Genomic DNA, 17,960 nt, shown 5'->3' on the forward strand with positions numbered 1-17,960 from the left:
TCACCAAGGTAAAATCACTATGCAGCTGAGATCAGCATGTGTCACTCAAGAGAAGATCAGTGAGCAGCTGAATGAGGAGGATAATTATCAATGGCCTTAAACCAGAATACAGTGGGTTTATGGCTCGCTCGAGGTCGGGCTAACACAACCAACATTGTTGAGCCGGAGAATATGCTCGCCAATCAAGAAGCATTAGCTAAGCGATGGCTCGGTGTTTCCTGAAGCAAGAGGAGGAGGCACTCTTCGCTGGTAGGGAGGAAGGGTCGATTCAACTTAAAGCGTAGACCTACAATCAAGACAAAACAAGCCGACAAGGGAGGCCAAAGGAAAAGACCGACTTTTCGTGGGAGCTCGTAGTCAGCGAGTACCAAAGAATCGCTCCATCCAAAGGAGGTGACAGATCGAGATGATCGCTACAACTGCGTGGGAAAGCAGGGGCACTATGCACGTAGACCGCTGGCATAAGAAGAAAGGCCAAGGAAATGCAAAGAACATCAACAAGCTTCCAAGATACCAAACATCAAGGAAGGTATGATAGTGAAGAAGAGTGGATGTTGAGCAAAGATTTGCAGCTTGTCACCACCAAAGTGGAGTGAGCAAGAAGAGAAAGAGAGTGGTAGCTCCCGACGAAAGAATAACAAAGCAAAAGAAGATCAATTATGAGAATGATCTGGATCATCGACTGGGTCAGCTCCAACCACACGACGTGAGACATCAAGAAATTAGAGGACTCTGAGAGGTAGTAAGGGGAAGTAGGATTGTGACAGACTAATAACTCCAAGCCGCCCATCACCCACATTGGTAAGACACTTATCTCCCCGCGCTCAATTCGGATCAAATTAAGTCTGCAGGACGCCTATCACGCTCCCCTGGATGAAGAAGAACCTCCGCTGTCGGCCCTCACAACCCGACAAAGACAAGGAAACTATGTGGTATTTGGGCCACAAGAAGTCAAGGCTATACCAGAATCCATGAGCATCGTGCACTCCAAAGAATGGAAGGCAGCAAACGGAGTCTATCTATGTGATGTCTCAGGAATCACCTATGTAGACAAGACCCGGAAGAACGAGACGTCCCGATCTCCGCACGCAAGATCGGGGGCATGTGAGCTATCACAAGCTAAAGTTAATGGTGGAGAAGTCAATGGTCAAAGGCCTCCCGACATAGAAGTACTGAACCCGACACAATAGCTACTGGTGTCAATTCGGTAAGGCTCATCAATTTCCCTTCCAAAGAATCTAAATTCGTGAGCTAAGGAGCCTTTCGAGTTGGTGCACTCGACGATTTGGCCCAATCAAACAATCATCTATTAGTGGTGCCAAATACATGGCTGACCTTTATCGACTGACTCTCGAGGTAATCGTATGGGTTTTCTTCATGAAAGAAAAATCAAGCATTCTCCAAGTTTAAAGAGTTTAAGGAGAAGGTGAGAACGAGCTCAACAAGAAGAAGTACGGTGTCTTCAGATCGATAATGGAAGAGAGTATCTCCTCAAGAGTTTAATGCCTATCCTGAGCGAGCAAAGGATTCAAGACAACCCTGACCGCCTCAACACTCCACAAAGAAATGGTGTTGCTCGAAAGGAAGAACCAGCATATAGCAGTAGATATGCAGTATGCTACATGCTAAGAATGTGCTGTGAGATTTTGGGTCGAATGCATGAGAACGGCACCACATCATCAACCGCTTCCACAAGAGAAGATGGGCTTCTCTCTCCATTCCGCAGGACTCGTGGAAGATCAAACCCTACATGTAAGTCACTTCAAAGTCTTTGGATGTGTGTGTTATGTTTTTGTACCGGATCATCTTCGCACTCAAGTTCGACAAGAAGGCGGTACGATGCATCTTTGTCGGCCATGATGATGAGAGAAAAGGATGGAGATGTCGTGATCCGACTCGGACGCATCTACACATCCGAGAATGTGGTCTTTGATGAAGCTTCACTCGGTGGCCTTTCAAACTGACTCCGCTCAACCAAATATGAAGCGAGACCGAGCCAATAGTAGAAGAAAGCAGTTACAAGACCAAGCTCAAGAGGTACCAACAACAACTGAAGAAGACATAAGTCCAAGATCATCAAAGACCAAGAGCCCATGGAAGACAGGTGTTCATGGAGAAGTCAAGAAGACTCTACAGAAGAAATACCTCCAACCTTAAGAAGATCATCCAGGGTAAGACATCCCAATCCTAAGTATGCAAATGCTGCACTAATCATGGAAGTTGAAGAACCAACATCTTATCAAGAGGCAATTAAAAGTGATAAATGGAAGAAAGCAATGGAGGAAGAGATAGCTGCTCTCAAGCAAAATCAGACGTGGGAGTTGGTACCAAGGCCAGAAGAAGCAAAACCAATCTCGTGTAAGTGGGTGTATAAGGTGAAAACTCGAGCAGATGGAACAATTGAAAAGTACAAAGCTCGACTTGTGGCACCAGGATTCTCGCAGCAGTATGGAATAGACTACGATGAGACATTCAGTCCAGTAGCAAAGATAACAACGGTGCGAGTATTATTGGCATTAGCTGCAAGCAAAGGATGGAAGCTTTGGCAGATGGATGTGAAGAATGCCTTCCTACATGGAGAGCTTGATAGAGACATCTACATGGATCAACCACAAGGATTTGAAAGCAAGGTTCATCCAGAGTATGTGTGCAAGCTCAAGAAGGCATTATATGGCTTGAAGCAGGCTCCAAGAGCATGGTATGGGAAAATTGCAGAGTTTCTTGTACAAAGTGGCTACAGGTTAACAGCATCAGATTCGAGCCTATTCGTCAAGCACACAGGAGGCAAGATGGCTATAGTACTGGTGTACGTTGACGACCTCATCTTAACCGGAGATCTCACTGAAGAAATCCAGTGCACAAAAGAAAATCTTTCAATCCGGTTCCAGATGAAGGAGCTTGGAGAATTAAAGCATTTTCTGGGGCTCGAAGTTGAGAAGACAAAGGAAGGTATGTTCCTATGTCAACAAAAGTATGCAAAGGATCTACTAGAAACATATGGGATGTTGGAGTGCAAGCCACTATCTACACCAATGGAGCCCAACATCAAGCTTCGTGCAGGAGAAGGGAAAGACTTGGAAAATCCAAGGATGTATCGACAACTGGTAGGTAGTCTTATCTATCTAACCCTTACTCGTCCTGACTTGGCATATGCAGTTGGAGTAGCAAGCCGTTACATGCAAAATCCAAAGAAGCCACATTTGGAAGCAGTTCGGCGGATACTTCGATATTTAAAAGGAACTACAGATTACGGTATTCTGTATCGTAAAGGTGAAAGATGCCAAGTAACTGGGTATTGCGACGCTGATTACGCTGGAGATTGTGACACGAGGCGATCAACTACAGGTTACATCTTTAGTTTGGGAACAGGAGCAGTGTCATGGTGCAGTAAGAGGCAGCCTACCGTATCACTCTCCACCACTGAAGCTGAGTATAGAGCAGCAGCTATGGCAGCTCAAGAAAGCACGTGGTTGATGCAATTACTGAGAGATCTTCATCAACCAATTGAACAGGTAACACTTCATTGTGATAACAGGTCAGCAGTATGTCTAGCAGAAAATCCAATGTTTCATGCAAGGACAAAGCATATTGAGGTACACTACCACTTCCTAAGAGAAAAAGTGTTGCAAGGTGAGATCCACATGAAGCTGACGCCCACAGAAGAGCAAGTTGCTGATATCTTTACTAAAAGTCTCAGCACAAAGAAATTTGAAGATCTACGAGCACAGTTAGGAATACTCAAGAAAGCATCAATTCAAGAAAAGTCAGTGCTGAGGGGGAGTGATAAAGAAGCAGCACTTCCATTAAGCTTCATGAAGTTTCCCACCGCCATTGACTCTTCTTGAACCTTCTCACCGACTCAAGCTTACCATCCTACACAATTAATCTAGAACTCTCTGTCCACCGCCTCACACCACTATAAATAAGTGTGCTTCATTGCTTAGCAAGACAAGAAAGCTAATTGAGTGAAAAGCAAGAGTGAGAGTGAGTGTTAAGAGTGAGAGTGAGTATAGTGTGAGAAAAATTAGAGTGAGAGAAAGAGAGTGTCTTATAATATATTTCAAATAACTAATAAAATTAAGTTTCATATATTCTCTCTCCACTCAACAATATTGCATCTTTAAAAAAACTTACCAGGAGATGCTCTGGAATTTATCTTAGAATATTTTCAGATTGGAAGGGAAGGCCTTGTGGAAAATGAATGGAATTTGAAGAAAGGATCAGACAACTGATTGTAAAATGGATGCAACTCTTATGAAAACTGTGGCATCATTTTTCTTGGAATTGTCAGTGGATACATTTTGTTTTTTCCTGATAGGATATGATGCATGGAATGATATATTTGAATATAAATAACCTGTAGTTTATATTTAAAATCCCCTGATATATACTTTTTTTGCTCAATTTGAAAATATAACAAATTATTCTGATAGTGCAAATTCTTGTATTTCTTTTAATGTGTCTATACTATATTGAAGTTTGATCGTATACTGATGTTTCTTCTGTTTTTTTGTCTGCTTGGTGTTTGTAGGCGATTGGATTAAAGTTTTATGTCCCTGAGGAATATTTTGGCGCTTGAATTTCCAAGTTTCTCAGGAACTCTTATGATCGTTTAATTATGCTGATGGTGTCATCTGCATTGTGATAAAAAAGAACTAACAAGACTCTTTAATCAACTACTAGTGACATAATTTTGATGCATATGTTTCGTTCATACATGATGCATTAGCTTACCATGCATTGCTTTTCCAAATACTCTCTCTTGGAGGACAATTTTGTTTTGGTTGAATATGTCGCAGAAATTTTTGTATTGTATTGTCTAGCTTTCACTCCGTTTGATCATCAATTTCTCACGTTTGCTGTGAAATTAGCTAATTAATTTTCCTTAGTTTTTATTTAACTTGTATGATTGACAACATGACAGGTAAATGTGATATCTACTCTTAAACACAAGAATACCATTAAGCACTGGTTTAGCACTGAGTTATTTTCTACCCTTGTTAATGACACAGGATTGGTGCCTCATTATAAAACATCTTGTACAAGCCTCAACATCTTGAACAACGACCATTCTATTTGGGTTGACATTCTCAACGTTAAATATGGGAAAGTTAATTTTTGGCAAGGCGCCATCCCTGCTAAATGCTCGTGGTTTTTTCGTGGGTTATGTCATTCGGCAAAATATATTAAGCCATTTTGCAAAATCAATGCTGTTAACCCTGAGCGTACTTCGTTCCTTTGGGACCCTTGGATCTTTGACATTCCGGTTGCATTTAAGCCTACATACATTAATATGGATGTTGATCTTCCTAACGTTGCTATGTCGGATTTGGTCTCGGATAATCTGTGGGATCTTAACTCTCTCTCCCTGATCTTTGGTGAGCTGCCCAACACGTTTAATAGCGAATTTGTTTCGGTTGTTCCTGACCTTGATAATCATTGGATTTGGCTGCCTAAACCCAGTTCCTGTAAAATCTCTTCAGCTGTTTACCACCATTTAAATAACCAGTCTTCATTTTCTGATCCTTGGGTTGGCTGGAAGCACTTATGGAAAATCCCTGTTGCCCCACGTATTAAGCATTTCATCTGGTTATGCATCAAAGGTCGTTTGTCTACTTTTGCCTTTCTTAACCAACTAAATATAGGTCCGGATCGCCCCTGCATATTCTGTGGTCTTCACCGTGAAACCATCAATCACCTTTTTAATGACTGTTCTAGTGCTCAATTTGTTTGGAATCAAATCATGATCAAAACTAACTGCACCTTCAAACTTTTCGGACGATTTCCAAGCTGGGCGATTGGATCTTAACTTATCATACCTCTCCCGAACATTCTTGCTCTCATCAGCTCGGTGCTTGGTTTATCCGGATTTGCGGTGTAATTATGTTTTTAAGCATGAGAGACCGAATCTTATTATTCCTGTGTACAAGACCGTTGCTCATACCAGAGAATTTGCATACGGATCCCGCGTCTCCATCGGTAGAAACTTCATTCAGTTTAACTTCTCCTGCACTGACGGCCCTTTCCTCTTCACTCACGTCATCGTCAACCACGATCTTCAGGTTAGGTCTGTCGGCTTTTTTATCTCCGATGCTTATTCTTGTATCTCTCTCGCAGGATGCGTGTCGCAGCCTTCGTTGGATACTTCTTGCGATGAGATTTTCGCCATTGAGATTGCTCTCTCGACCGCCCTTGCGCACTGCTTCAATGTCAAAAGAATCTTCTGTTCCCATCGTGCTGCTTTGGATCTCCTTCATCGCCCTGATTCTACTCTCTCTTGGAGATACCAGCCTCAAATCAGCCATCTTAAGCTCCTTTTGGACTCCAGCTTGCATCCAATCATTGACTGTATACCTCTTCTCTGGTTCAAACCGGCTTCCGATCTCGCTTCTCTGGGATTTCGTCATCAGCACCTGAATCTCTTCCTCTCGGGACGTGATCTCCCTCGTTGGATCATGCGATCGTTCCTTTCTCTTGGTTTTTCTTTTTTGTAATTTTTCTTTTCTTAAGCTGTTGTTGTTCTTCCTATTTTTCTAGTGTTTTTAGCTTCTGTTTTTTTGCTTCTAATAAATTCAGCTTCTCGGTTGAGAAGTTCTTCCAAAAAAAAAAAAACTTTCTTCTTACTTCTTTTTCATTTCATCAATTCTGCAACCTGTTCAAATTACTTCAAAATAACACCTAAAATTGACAAGGACTTTTGGAAGGTATATATATATATATATATATATATAAATAAACATCCATAATAAAAGTGTGGTCCAAAGAAATGTAGCACGACTACTACTCCAGCTCCGGTGAGCATATTTATATTATTTATGCTCAAATTAAAGATTTTGGATGGTTTTTTTTTAAAATAAGAAAATAAATAAATTAGAGGAAATTTAGAAATTAGAGAAAATACGGAGAGGGACATGTGAGTAAATTTCCTTGTGCTGTTTGTATATTCTAATGTAATTTGAGAGTGCAATAGATAGATAAGGAGTCGCCTACCGTTCCTTCGCTCGTTCTCCACCTCTGCGCAGCTCTCTCTCTCTCTCTCACTCCCGGCTAGCAAATGCACACGAGCACGATCCCTTGTGGCAGGTGAAGTTCTGCAAGCCCTTCTCCTCCTCTTCCTCTTTTATTCGTGGTGATTGATTGTTTTGAAAAGCATTGATGAATCCTAACTCTTTATCCTTTTCCAGCTCGTTTCTTCAGGTTGGTTTCGCCCGTGAAAATGGCAGCGGTCTTGGCCGTAGATTCCCCCCTCCAAGAAGGAAGCCGCTCCTCCCGCGGGCCAGCGCCGCCTCTGGTATGTATATATATTTTTCTCCTGTGGAATCCCTTTGTTTCTTGAAGAGAATTCTTGATTTTTTTATGATTGGAAATGTAGTATCAATCCATTTTTCGTTGCTGAAGAGATTATTATTATTTTTTTATTTGGTTTCCAGTGTTTCATTGCTTCAGGGGATAATGTCAAAATTCCTTTTTGTTTATTTTATGATTATTATTTTTTGTGTGGAGATTTTTTCGTGAATTTGGTTTAAACCAGCTTGTGGTGGTATTCTGTGTGGGTGTTAAATCAGGGTAGCTCTTCCTTGTTTTCTTGAATCAAGAGAAATCTTTTGACACACACACACACACACACAAATAACAGAGGGATTGTTTTGTTGGACTAATGTGAAAATTGGAGTTAATCCAGTTACTTGGGCTTTTATTCGGAGAAGTTCCTGTTGTTGTCGCAAGCATTGTATAAAATGAATTATCTATGTGTGCTTTTTTCAAGTTTCCATTCCAATATGAAACCTCAATTTAAAAATATGATTACCCTTGTTTGTACCTGGTGACAGATATTTGATTAGTGAAAATCAATAGTTTTTTCTCACTCCGGTTCATTCTCTCTGAGATTTTTCGAGCAAATTTACAATTATGCAGCTCTACATTTAGGTTTTGAGCCAACATGAACATTCTGAGTTAGTTAAGCAAAAAACTATGTTTGCTATATCTATTGATTTCTTTGTCTTCTCTAAGAAATAAGTAACCTTTGAGGTGTGATCTCATTTTATGGAAGAATATCTTTATCTTTGGTGTGTGGTTGTGTGGGTGTGTGTGGCAGTTTGGTTAGGGTGGAACCCTACATTTTTCCATTATCTATAATCACTAAGATTTTGCTACTAGATCCTCTCTTGGTTCAGGCTGCTAGGGGAAATCCTGTCAGTAGGCCACCGGCATGGATGATGCGGCAAGCAGGAAGGTATATGGCTGCTTACAGAAAGCTTGCAGAGAAACATCCATCCTTCAGAGAGAGGTCAGAGACAGTCGATCTCATTGTGGAAATTTCTTTGCAGCCTTGGAGAGCCTTTGGTCCTGATGGAGTTATAATATTCTCAGACATACTTACTCCACTACCAGCATTTGGTGTTCCCTTTGAGATAGAGGAAGTTAAAGGTCCAATTATCCAGTCCCCTATTTGCTCTGAAGAAGGGTTAAAAGGCATTGCACCCTATTGACTTTGAGAAGCTGAATTTTTGTTGGGGATTCATTAAAAATCTTGCGCCAGGAGGTATGAATATTGGCCTTTACTTTTTTGTGCAGTTCAATACTAAATGTAGCCATTTGTGAGCTTTTTAGACTTTTCAATAATCATATTTATAAATTTGGTCTTGTTACTTGATGTATAGTGAGGGAAAAAAAGAGAGAAGAACTTTGCATGATTGATGCATTAATTTTTATAAAGTGTCCTAACTTAAGAAATAACACCTGAGCACCAGAAATTGTCAGAAGTTTTTTATCCTTTAAAATGCATAAATCGCCTACTCTGTTCAGTCTTGGTACTTCTATCAACGTGCCATGCATCAAGTGAGTTTAGTATTGTTTGGTATATCTAAAGAAAACTAAATTATACTTGTTTAGGGAAGGCTGATATATAGGCAACACTAGGCCAAGCCCCCCATGATGATCAGGATGACCATCTCCTACACTCCTGGCTGCAGGCTTAATACATTGGCTTGATACTAATGACAGCTTATATAATCATGTTATTTTGCTTATCTTGGTTATGTTTATTTTCCAGGTTGGAGACAGTGCTGCAGTTCTAGGCTTTGTTGGTGCACCATGGACAATTGCAACTTATATTGTGGAAGGGGGCACAACCCGAACATATACCACCATAAAACGCATGTGTCATACTGCACCACATGTCCTGATTGCTCTTCTCTCTCATTTAACGAGGGCAATTTCTGAATATATTATTTTCCAAATAAAATCCGGTGCACAGTGTATACAAATATTTGATTCATGGGGAGGACAACTGCCTCCTACTGTGTGGGAACAGTGGTCAAAACCATATATCGAGGAGGTATAAACTGTTGTAAGTTGAATTTTTTTTCTTTTTGTAAATTTTCTTCATTTGTGATCATAGTTGCTTCTCATGATTTCATTGATTTGCATCTGAACATGAATATGAAAGCATGTGTGTCTGAACATTGTTATTTGTTGTAACTTCTTCTGTTATCATGTTCTTACAGATAGTGAGTGCTGTAAAGAAAAAATACCCTGAAATACCTCTGGTTTTGTACATAAATGGCAATGGTGGACTTCTTGAGCGCATGACAGGTACCGGAGTTGATGTTATTGGGCTAGACTGGACAGTAGATATGGCCGATGGAAGGAGGCGGCTTGGCAGTGAGATCAGTGTGCAGGGAAATGTTGACCCTGCCTATCTCTTTTCCCCATTGCCAGTCTTGACTGATGAAATCCACAGGTCAATCACTCATGTGAAATATCATTGTCGTGCGTTTGCTTTGATTATAGAACCGTTGTAATTTCTCTGTACTCCAATAAATCTAGCTGTTGATATCACACCATCTACTGATATTATTTTATTTTCCAGGGTTGTTAGATGTGCTGGGAGAAGAGGACACATCCTTAACTTAGGCCATGGTGTTCTTGTGAAGACACCAGAAGAAGCCGTCGCGCATTTCTTTGATGTTGTGAGAGGTTTGAGATATGACTCTCTGTTTGCAGAGAGTTTAACTGGAGAGTTAAAGCCAGTGGCTTAAAAGCTGAAAATTTGGGTTACATGTAACATTATCATCTACACCATTTGGTCGTAATCTCCCTAATCAATGTTTGATGATGGGAATGAACTTTCATCCTCTTTGTGTAACCTTTTTTTTCAGTTCTCTCATTGTTCCTGTAATAATAAGTGGCATTCCGGTTTTGTTATATGAAGTGTATCTTATTTTTTCCGGCAATTTGGTTGTAATCAGTTGTTTTGATGTTCATGATTTTCAATCCATTCTCTATTGATTTGCTTCTCTGTATCACATTGACATGTTTGTTTTTTATCTGCTTTGAGAATTCTTGGTTAGAATTGAGACAGCTTAAGGACAGGGTTGTCAACATAAGAACCATAAAAGAAAATTAAATAAATAAATAAAAATTATATATATATATATATATATCCATGGCATCAACACTGCAGTTCTTATTGCGGTGATAAAAATTTAAAAACAAAAGATAGACATAGCATTTTTATTGTTTAAAGTTTTAACACATTTATTCAAATAAAATCATTATAATTTAATGCATAATTATTTAATAAAATTATTATTATTATATAAATATCTTTAGAAAAGTGCATAGTGCTTAGAATCGACATAAATACCATATTTGCTAGCTTATTATCACCTTGTAAGAATTATAATTCATGAGTATATATTACTGTTTTATGCTGATATTTACACAAATGGATCTTATGTTCAGTAATATGCAAATGTGCATTTGATAGGTTCAAAATTATGTTACTTTGTATATATAATATTGTTTTCTAAATTAATAATTTGGTATAATTTTTATTCATTTAAAATAATATCAACAAGGTGTATTGAATGATGAAATTGTTTTTAATAATGTTTGCCAACAATATGGAACAGACTTGGTTTTGAGCTTTAGAATTGTGAACCGAGTTTGATTTCCTCCAACCCATGACCTATTGTTAATTATTTATAATAAAAAATTTAGAAAAATTCAACGGCCGACTCGTCACCGGCCCACTACCAGTGCGGCTGCGGGCCCAAACCCCTCACCGGCCCCACTGCATCTCCCCTATAAAATGCAACGTATGAGAAGCACAGGCACCCTAATAAAAGGGTAAGAAACCTGAGAAAAACAACCAAACGCCTCCACCAACAGCAAAGGAGTCATTGCCATGACTTGAGATGGCAACCCTTCTTCTGCTTCTGTTCTCCTGTGTTTTATTGTCTTTTTTTTTCCTTGAAAAAATTTTTTATGGGTAATTTTTCAGCTAAATAGATTGTTTGTTTGCCAAAATTTTTCGTAAAATTTTTTTCCACAAACTATATCATGTGATCCTATTTTCCCTCAAATCAGTGAAAAAATTTTCCTACCTCTACTCTGGGAAAAATTTTCAAAAGAAAACATAAGGGGTTATGTGCAAAATTAACGTGTGATTGAAATATTTAAAATGACTTTTTTTAAAAAAAAATTATAAGAAAAGTTTTTCTTTTTCTTTTAATTTTTTTTAAAAAAGATAAATTATATAACTTGATAATATTTTAAATAAATTTATTCATATCATATCAGTGAACAGATCCCGCGATGTTTTGATGGTAAGATTCAATTCCGTGCTATTTATAATTTTAAAATAACTTTTCTTTTAAAAATAGATAAATTATATAACTTAATAATATTTTAAATAAATTTATTCAGATCAGTGAACAGATCTCGCGGCGGTTTGATGGTAAGATTCACATAGCGCTAATATTCAATTCCACGTAGCGATGTTTATAATTTTAATAATTTTAAAAATGTGACTTTTTCCAGGGAAAATTGGTGCAATCAAATAACAAATGAGGTTGAAACATTTTCCATGGAAAATAAGAGCAATCAAACAACAAAATCTGAATTTTTCATAAAATTTTTTTGATTTTCTAGCTAGAAAATAATACCTATTTTTTCATTTTCCATGTAAAATCTTTACATGGGAAATTTTTTTTTCCACCCATTTTCCATGTTGCCAATCAATCACAGCTTTAGTTAGTTATATTGCATACTTTATATGTTTTCTAGTATCTTTATTTAAATATTTTAATTGATTATACACTGATTTCTCAAAAAATTATAATATATATATATATATATGTATTCGAACTACTTGTTATGTATGATTATCTTATTTCATCAAGATTTGAATCCCATCAATATTTAATAAAAACATTAAATATCTAATATAAATGAAATAAATATCTATGTTAAACAAAAGAGAGATGATTATCTATGATAGGTCACCACATATTTATATATTCTCCAACAACTTTAAATTATAATATTATCTAAATATGATGCCACTATTTTAAAAATTAATGGGTACATTTGATACTACAACTAATAAAACGTTGTTCTCCAGAAAGCCCAAACATTCCCCCCCAAAAAAACCAGTTTTTTTTTTTATCAAAATAAAAAGGAAAATTACTGTTCACCCCTCGTCATTTTCAAAACTTTCCAAAAACCCCCTCCAACTTTTGCACACCCCAGACAACCCTCCGTTATATTTTACATTCCCTTTAACCCCCCGTCGGTAAGTTGAAGTGGGTCCATGATATGAAATTCTTTTTTTGCCCTTGCAAAAGGAGGGAAAAATGACGCCCAATCATATCATGTCCGAACTTTATGCATAGTTTTTCAATGCCTCCTGCTTGCTTTTTCTCAAACAAAGTTTAGTGTGCTCATATCTTGTTCTTCTTGTTCTTGTTCTTATTCTTGTTGTCACGCCCCGAACCTAACCGGGCACGTGACAACCGCCACGACGACAAGAAGTGGGTCCCACAATGACCCCACATTCAGGTCGCCGTAAGGCTCAATATAAACCTGATATCACAATTATATAACTAGAAGACAACATAATAAAATATCACAATAGGGTTCCCCAGTACTAGGGAACCTAAACACAAGTAGCAACAATTACAGCACAAACCAGGGTTTTTAAGATACAACCCGAAAATATAAATACAAGAACCACATATAAGGTCAAGTCTAGTGGATCCATATAGGGTCATGCATACTATAACAAACCTAAGCAAGAAGTACGAGATAAACCTCTCACTGCACTGACGACAACTCCGTCCAACGTCGCGATCCGAAAAAAGATAAAAAGGGGAGTGGTGAGTAACAGATGTTACACAGTGAGTGGTGTCAGCATAGATGTAACAGAGTGATAAAGTATTTCAAATGGTAATTCAAAAAAAATAATAATAGCATATAAAATCAGTTCCAAGTATTCAACATATTAACAAGTAACACAAGATTCATCAATAGTAAAAGCAAATAACATTTTAAAACATAATGAACATAGCTCCAAAAATACAGGCTGGCCTAAAACAATTCCCACACTAATCGTGGCCCCGACTAGCTGTGGGATCACCAAGGAGTTTTTTAAAACTTTTTAAAATTTAAAAGGGTGCCTTTCCTTGGTGTTGGCCACTGAGATCCCCGTGTGGTGACCCCGGGTTTCTCACATAACAGAACCCCCTGTCAATGGCTCCGCGCACCTCTTGACCAGGGTAAACCAAGGTTAACCACGCCGCCTCCCATCAGGCCGGACCGTGGAACCCCACACTGCAGTGTCGGACTAAAGTCCGTTGTCACCATCAAAGCTAAATGCCACAAAATAATTCTTTCCAATTTCCAATTCAAAGAATCCATCATATAATGTTTAAACCAGGAAATGTATATCAAACCATGTTCCATTTGCATATAAATGTGGAAATATGCATCAAACCATATCTCATTTGCATATAAATACAAAAATGTACTTTAAACCATATCTCATTTGCATATAAATACGGAAATGCAAGTAAACATGTTTCTTTCAAAATAAATATGTATAAGCATTCTAGCTTTAACCATTCAAGTAAATTCGTACTCAAAATATATATCAAAGGAAATCAATTTATCATCAAGTTTATGTGATAAAACACATGAAGAAATACTTTAGTACTCTTATTAAATCTATGCAATTATAATTTTAACCACTCACAGAACCAGTCGTCTCGTCCTGAGACGCACTCAGTGATCGGCTAGCTCTTTCCCCTTAGAGGATGCTTCGCCACCTAGATACAAGTATGGAATTCAAATTCTAATGAACATAAGAATGATAATCACAAGAAAATGTATAAAAATACAATTATACAAGTCTAATACAAAACATTAGGGTTTTAGGGCAAAACATCGTCATTTTGGATCCAAACAATCTCAGAATGGAGTAAAACTAGTTCCAATGAGTTCAGGGTAAGAAGAGCTTCAATGTGAACCAAAGATCAAAATTTTCGGTGCTACAGTAACTTCGAAATTGCTACAGTAACCCGAACCTTATACTATGGTTTTCTCCCAATTTACAACTCTAAATCAAAAATTTTCTTCTATAACATTCTCATACATGCATTATAAATCATTGGCTTCAATTTAAGCCTATGAATCATCATATCCATGAAGAAATCAAAGTTTTTATACAATTCTAAAAACTAGGAAATACGGAAGAAATACAAAACAAAAACATTGAATCTTAGGCTTACCGGATTCGGGAGTGAGAGAGGAATAAGTTTGGTATTGAAGTTCACCGGAAATTCTCGCCGGAAAGATTTTTTTTTTCTAGGTTTATGCTCGGCCGAACAAGAAGAACAAGAAGCAAGGAAGCAAGGAAGCAAGAAGGAAAAGAAAGTTCCAGGCTTTTCTCATTCATTCATCATTTTATTTATTTATTTATTTATTTATATATAGAAAATTACCTAATTGCCCTCTTAATAGAAAAATCATATAAAATGGATCCAAATGACGGAATTGCCCTTGATTTTTCACATAAAAGCTACTATGCAAACATGCAAAAATGCCACTACTACTAAATGACCATTTTACCCCTAATGCAAGCATAAAAATCTAAATAGGCCCGAGGTCTAAATCAGGACAGGGTACAACACTTGTTCTTCTTTTTCTTCTTCTCATTTGGTGTACTCAATTTTAGCTCTTCCGATTAAATTATGGAGAGTTTTTGTGCTATTGCTAGATACAAGAGGATTGAGTCGTAAGCGTCCGAGGACGGTGAGTTGCGTTTTAGCCATTGCCACCCTTCCGGTCCATGAAGTTGTGTTGTAGCCATTACCACGCTTCCGTCACAATCGCAGATCGTCAATGAATCAGTCTCGAGTAGGCATTGTGTATATACTTCTTAGTATTGTTTAAATATTGAACTTTAGATTTAAATATATCCATTATGGTTTAAATATCTGGGCTTCTATGTTTAAATTTGTTCTTTTATCGTTTAAACTGTATTTTTATCCGCTTAAAATATACAACGCGATGGTGGCAGCGGTCTCCAAGCGTAATTAATGCACGCTCGGTTACCCAAGCGTTTCCACTGCCGTCGCACATAAAAATCGGAAGCCGAAGCGGCAGCAGGCTGTTGGATTTCGCAATATAAATGGGAAGGAAGAACCATTTCGTTGAACATACTCTACTGGCGCAACCACTCCTCTTCCTCTTCCTCTTCCTCTTCTTCTTGTGTGATGGTCATCCTGTCGAGTCGAACATTTGGTGTTCACGACATTCGCACCATTCAAACCACATTTTTAAGATCATAGACTTTTTACAGGATGTGTCATGATTGTTTTCCTCTTGTCATCCCTAAACAGCCTGTAGGTGAAAACTTCTTTTTCTTGCCCAAGTCGAAATGCTCGCCTTCTTGCTCTACTCTACGGGTAAGCAATGACGGAAGTGCGTTTCACTGGGTCAAGAAAAGAAAGTTTCACTCTGAGTTGATTGCGGATGATTACTAGAAGAAGGTTCATCACATATCCTTTAAAAAGAACTTGATCTATAAAAAAATGTGGTCTGGCTGGAGCGAGTGTTGTGGACACCCTATTCAAAGGTGTACTTGATCTATAAAGCAATGACTGTCCGTGATGGTTACGTCGTGCGTTAAACGGAGAGTTTTAAGCTTAAACAGAGAATTTTTGTATTGTCTTACATTCTATTTTTTATCGAGATTTGTATTTTTAAGTGAAAGGTCATTTGTAATTACGCTGATATTTAATAATAAAATGAATGTTGTATTGTATTGTATTAAATATATTTTTATCAGAGATTTGTATTTTTAAGTACATTTCATTGTAATTACGTTGATACTTTATAAGAAAAATGTTAAACTCGAAAAAAATGAAAATTTAAACAGAGTAAAAATAAAGTTAATATTGAAAGGAAAGAATGTTATCAGAGATTTGTATTTTAAGTAAGTTGATATTGAATAAGAAAATGAAATTTAAACAGAGAAAAATCAAGTTAAAGGGAAACGATACTTAAACCTATTTTGACATCACCTTGTGATAACTTTTCAAATTTTAAGAGAGACATAACAATTTGAGAAACAAAGACGGCATATAAAACAATACGAAAACAGGTTAAACAGATAATCGATTTACTCTTTTAAACGATGACAACGGTAGTTTAATCACATACATAAAGATGTTTTAAACGGTTTTACGTATTATTTACATGATATAGACTTTAGTTAAAAAAAAGTTAGACTTGTTATTTTTAAACACTATATGTATTTGTTTAAACATAAAAAGCACATTTAAAGCAGAGACTCATGTTGAGGGTGAGAACTTTCATTCGAGCGATGACAATATGTCTTCCTCAGCGACATTGAGATATATTTCCCTTTTTGCCCTTGGGATGGAGGGAAAAAAATACCACCCAATCACATCACATCACGCCTAGTCTATCCTCTATGCATACAACTCGCTGCACTTTTTGTTTGCCTATCCGATCGCTGTTTGTTGTTTGCATCTTCTTTTCTTCTTCTTACGTCTTCTTTTTGTTCTTTCATTTCATTTGGTTTGTACGATTTGGTTTTTCATGGGCATATATTATGAAGAAAGTTTTTGTGGTATTGCTAGATTCAACGGGGAGGGAAGAGTGCTAATGTTCACGGCTCAGACTTCTTGGGAGTTGGTGTTAGCTGAGATATGTGAGCGATGGGGTCTCGAAGTTTCTCTTGTCAGGGTGAAGTTTATCACATCAGATGGATATAAAACGGTTTGTCCAATAGAAAACGATGTTGACTTCTAGTGGATGTGTCACGTGCACTCCATCTTCAAATGCGATGTAGTTGATCTTGTTGTTGAGACAGAGAATGTGCCATTGCCGAATCCTAATCAAAACGAGTTTTACTCGTTGTAAGTTCCTTCTCTTTTATTTGATACAGTTATATGGGTTCATTATTGTTTAAAGTATGTCGACTCACTGCTAACATCTTGTACTATTCATTTACGTTAATTGGTAACGGTTTAAGTATTTAATTTAACGTTTAAATATTGGCATTATCCCTTAAATATTATATTCTCCGCTTAACATATTGATCTTTTCATTTGACTGAAGTGTTGGCAGGAATTCGGATTCGCGAGTGCTCCTGCTCATCCCCATGGTGACAGCGTGTGACATGTCTTCCTTCCTCGTCGATCATTCGAGTCTTTGTCGTTGGATATTGGACAACGTTTTTGACGGTGTTGAACATTTTAGGACGTACTTTCAAAATCATGCAATCAAACGGAATTTTTGACTTTCAAATTCATAAAGAACGAAAAAAACATCGAGTGATCGTGGAATCGCTGCCGATGGTTGTCGTTAGGCTCCTTCATGCATCAAAAGAGTATAATAAAAATACTTTTCGAATCAAGACAATCAACCTCGAACACACTTGCGGTGGTGGCATAGGTTCGACGTCAGCATCCGAAAGCGTCCAAAAAAAATGGGTTAGCGACGAGTGATTCGGAAGCTCGAGGACCGCCCTTGTGCAAGGCCATCGACATTCAAAAGGACATGTTGCGGGAACATGGTGTCCACATACCATACAAGCAGACTTGGTTGGGAAAAGAGCATGCCCGGGTGGTCCTCGACGGCAGTGA

General features: G+C 37.8%; 3 protein-coding genes across 3 annotated transcripts; all 3 read left to right on the forward strand.

The window, feature by feature from the left end:
• Positions 1 to 2,481: 2,481 nt before the first annotated feature.
• Positions 2,482 to 4,084, forward strand: LOC120254483 (uncharacterized mitochondrial protein AtMg00810-like). Its single transcript, XM_039262577.1, has one exon. The coding sequence runs from the start codon at positions 2,550 to 2,552 to the stop codon at positions 3,843 to 3,845; it is 1,296 nt and encodes a 431-aa protein (XP_039118511.1). The 5' UTR covers positions 2,482 to 2,549; the 3' UTR covers positions 3,846 to 4,084.
• An 833-nt stretch (positions 4,085 to 4,917) lies between these two features.
• On the forward strand, positions 4,918 to 5,809 carry LOC120254484. The gene is made up of 2 exons (XM_039262578.1): positions 4,918 to 4,924; positions 5,013 to 5,809. The coding sequence occupies exons 1-2, from the start codon at positions 4,918 to 4,920 to the stop codon at positions 5,807 to 5,809; spliced, it is 804 nt and encodes a 267-aa protein (XP_039118512.1).
• A 1,136-nt stretch (positions 5,810 to 6,945) lies between these two features.
• Positions 6,946 to 10,235, forward strand: LOC120254482 (uroporphyrinogen decarboxylase 1, chloroplastic-like). Its single transcript, XM_039262576.1, is given in 8 exon segments — positions 6,946 to 7,083; positions 7,185 to 7,291; positions 8,158 to 8,468; positions 8,470 to 8,505; positions 8,507 to 8,542; positions 9,053 to 9,337; positions 9,507 to 9,742; positions 9,872 to 10,235. Coding segments are annotated over 8 exon segments (1,209 nt in total). The 5' UTR covers positions 6,946 to 7,054; the 3' UTR covers positions 10,041 to 10,235.
• Positions 10,236 to 17,960: the final 7,725 nt, after the last annotated feature.

Source organism: Dioscorea cayenensis, unplaced genomic scaffold, assembly GCF_009730915.1.
Source record: "Dioscorea cayenensis subsp. rotundata cultivar TDr96_F1 unplaced genomic scaffold, TDr96_F1_v2_PseudoChromosome.rev07_lg8_w22 25.fasta BLBR01000475.1, whole genome shotgun sequence".
NCBI lineage: Eukaryota > Viridiplantae > Streptophyta > Magnoliopsida > Dioscoreales > Dioscoreaceae > Dioscorea > Dioscorea cayenensis.